The sequence below is a fragment of the Frankliniella occidentalis genome, unplaced genomic scaffold, assembly GCF_000697945.3.
Source record: "Frankliniella occidentalis isolate FOCC.00 unplaced genomic scaffold, Focc_3.1 Scaffold508, whole genome shotgun sequence".
Lineage (NCBI taxonomy): Eukaryota > Metazoa > Arthropoda > Insecta > Thysanoptera > Thripidae > Frankliniella > Frankliniella occidentalis.
The window spans coordinates 67,822-70,226 of NW_026267625.1; the positions used below are offsets into that span (position 1 = coordinate 67,822).

Consider the following 2,405-nt stretch of genomic DNA (forward strand, 5'->3'; position numbering starts at 1 on the left):
AGCCCCCACTAAGCAACCAAGCTACAATCAATATATCCATTTCAGACGGAAATGACAATGCTCCTATCTTTAACCAACCTTCATATTCAGCTCGTATAAGGGAAGACTCTGATATTGGTGGAAAAATACTTCAGGTGAATTTACATGTCAATTTAATTCTCATAGGTATATGTTCAACAATGACTCGAATCTTTTATACAATGTAATTCCTTTATTTTATAGGTGACTGCTAGCGATTTTGATAGTGATATAAATGGGCAAATAACATACAAAATCAGAGGTGGAGATAATTTGCGTCAGACAACTCTTCTGGATACATTTCTGTTGCTAAACCACTTGATCGAGAAGTTTTGTCAAGTTATGTTCTTGAAGTTGAAGCAGTTGATGGTGGCATACCTCCTCTTTCAAGCATTGCCCTTCTCAATGTTGAAATTTCTGATGTAAATGATAATGCCCCAGTTTTCTCTGAAAAGAATTACACAGCCGTTGTTCAGGTAACAATACTTTCAAACAAGAAATCATAATGAACTGTGGAGCCCTTGCATTTATGTATGTCTAATATTGTATCTATCTTTCACCTTTCATCGTTTTAGGAGGACAAACCGCTTGGCTACGCTCTATGCCACTTAACTGTTTCGGATGCTGATACATTCCCAAACACTGAACCATTCACTTTTGAAATAGTTGCCGGCAATGATGCTGGTATGTTTCGCATTGAACAAAATGGTGATATTCGCACCGCTGCAAAGTTTAACCATAAAAATAAAGATACATATGTGCTACAAGTTGGAGTATTTGATTATGGACTTCCACCATTATCGTCAGACACTTGGGTGGTTGTCAAGGTCTGTGCATATCTTTAAACTTTGAACATATTGCAAAATTTGTGAATGAAGGGATAATCTGTGTTTTCTTTGTGTCTTATCAGGTTGTGGAAGAGTCCCAGTACCCTCCTATTGTTACTCCTCTAGAAATTTGGATCAATTCCTTCCAAGATAATTTTGTTGGTGGAGAGGTTGGAAGAATTCATGCTTCTGATCAAGACATGTATGATCAACTTGCGTACAAACTTGTACCAATGGCAACAGAGCAACCTGCAGCTAGTCAGCCTGCTTTGTTCAATATTATTTCCAATAATGGATCTATTGTGGCCTCTCCTCAGCTTGACGTTGGCCAGTACAAACTGAATGTATCAGTGAGTGATGGAAAATTTGTGTCATATGCAACGATTAAGGTATGTTACCACAATACTAGGATCTACTCCCTTATTGAAAAATGTCTAAAATTCTGATCTGCGGTTAACAAAAATTGCTGTTTCAGGTTTGGGTGGAGCTAGTATCAGATGTAATGTTGAAAGACTCACTGAGTATCAGTTTTGTAGGAATAACAGCTCAAGATTTTCTGAAGAATCACCGCAAGGGTTTCATGTTTCATTCGAGCAATGCATAAAATTCTTGCTGTTAAGGCCAAAGATGTAATTCTTGTCAGTGCTCGGGTATGTCTTGAAATCCACAAGAATTTTCATAGAATTCTATTTTCCACATTTCCATGTAATTCCTTTGTTACGTAGGACGCCCACACATCTTCCTCTCGAATAGTGAAGAGGAGTTATTCAAATCTCCTTATGGTTCTGTTTGCTGTCCGAAGTGCAAATGGTGCTGGATTTGTTCCTGTGGACAATCTACGAAACATAAGTACTTTCATCTCACATTGAGGATCTGGAGACATCAACAGGGCTTGTACTTGACCAAGTGGCTCAAAGGCATTGTACAGACTCATTCTGTGCCTTTGGGACCTGTGAAGACAGGGTTTCTCTAAATAGATCTGCAGTTACGGTTGTAAGCACACAACTATCAAGTTTTGTATCACCTCATCATCAACTTGAAACTGTTTGCCATTGCTCACAGGGTTACTCAGGTAAAATTAGTTTCTCTCCAAAATACTAAACTTTTTCTTACCTATTCAACTAAGGTGCTGTGTTTATTTTTCAATGATTTATTGACACAACTCTCATATTCAGGTGAACGTTGTGACAGTGCAGTCAATAAATGTGCAAATAAGCCATGTCCTGATAACATGATGTGCATACCTGATGGATCTGCTTTGGGGTACTCTTGTGAGTGTCCAGAGGGAATTGCTGGACCAGTTTGTCAAGACAATGAAACAAACTGCCAGAATGTGTGTTACAGTCCCATGTCAATGACAGGGAGAAGCTATGCCCACTATACTATTACCAGACCATGGCTTGAGAAGGAGTTAAATGTCAGCCTTCGGTTGCGCACTCTTTACCCAACAGGAAATGTTGTCTACATTGCTGGGAAGTTTGATTATGCTATTTTAGAGGTAAGGGAGAGTTTTGTTTTCTTTTTAAAGCAATCTGTTTTAATATATCTGAATTTACATTT

General features: G+C 38.3%; 2 protein-coding genes across 2 annotated transcripts in view; both read left to right on the forward strand.

Moving 5' to 3' along the window:
- Positions 1-524, forward strand: part of LOC127748663 (cadherin-11-like) — a 4,105-nt gene extending 3,581 nt beyond the window's left edge. The window contains exons 5-6 of the mRNA XM_052275105.1: positions 46-165; positions 301-524. Coding sequence (XP_052131065.1) covers positions 46-165; positions 301-524 — 344 coding nt within the window. The remainder of the gene's footprint in view (positions 1-45; positions 166-300) is intronic.
- The window catches only part of LOC127748730 (fat-like cadherin-related tumor suppressor homolog), a 3,692-nt gene extending 1,329 nt beyond the window's left edge, over positions 1-2,363 (forward strand). The window contains exons 2-8 of the mRNA XM_052275111.1: positions 14-134; positions 223-494; positions 594-845; positions 929-1,234; positions 1,321-1,495; positions 1,571-1,917; positions 2,021-2,363. Of these exons, the coding sequence (XP_052131071.1) occupies positions 705-845; positions 929-1,234; positions 1,321-1,449 (576 nt within the window). The 5' untranslated portion in view covers positions 14-134; positions 223-494; positions 594-704 and the 3' untranslated portion in view covers positions 1,450-1,495; positions 1,571-1,917; positions 2,021-2,363. The remainder of the gene's footprint in view (positions 1-13; positions 135-222; positions 495-593; positions 846-928; positions 1,235-1,320; positions 1,496-1,570; positions 1,918-2,020) is intronic.
- The last annotated feature ends 42 nt before the right edge of the window (positions 2,364-2,405 follow it).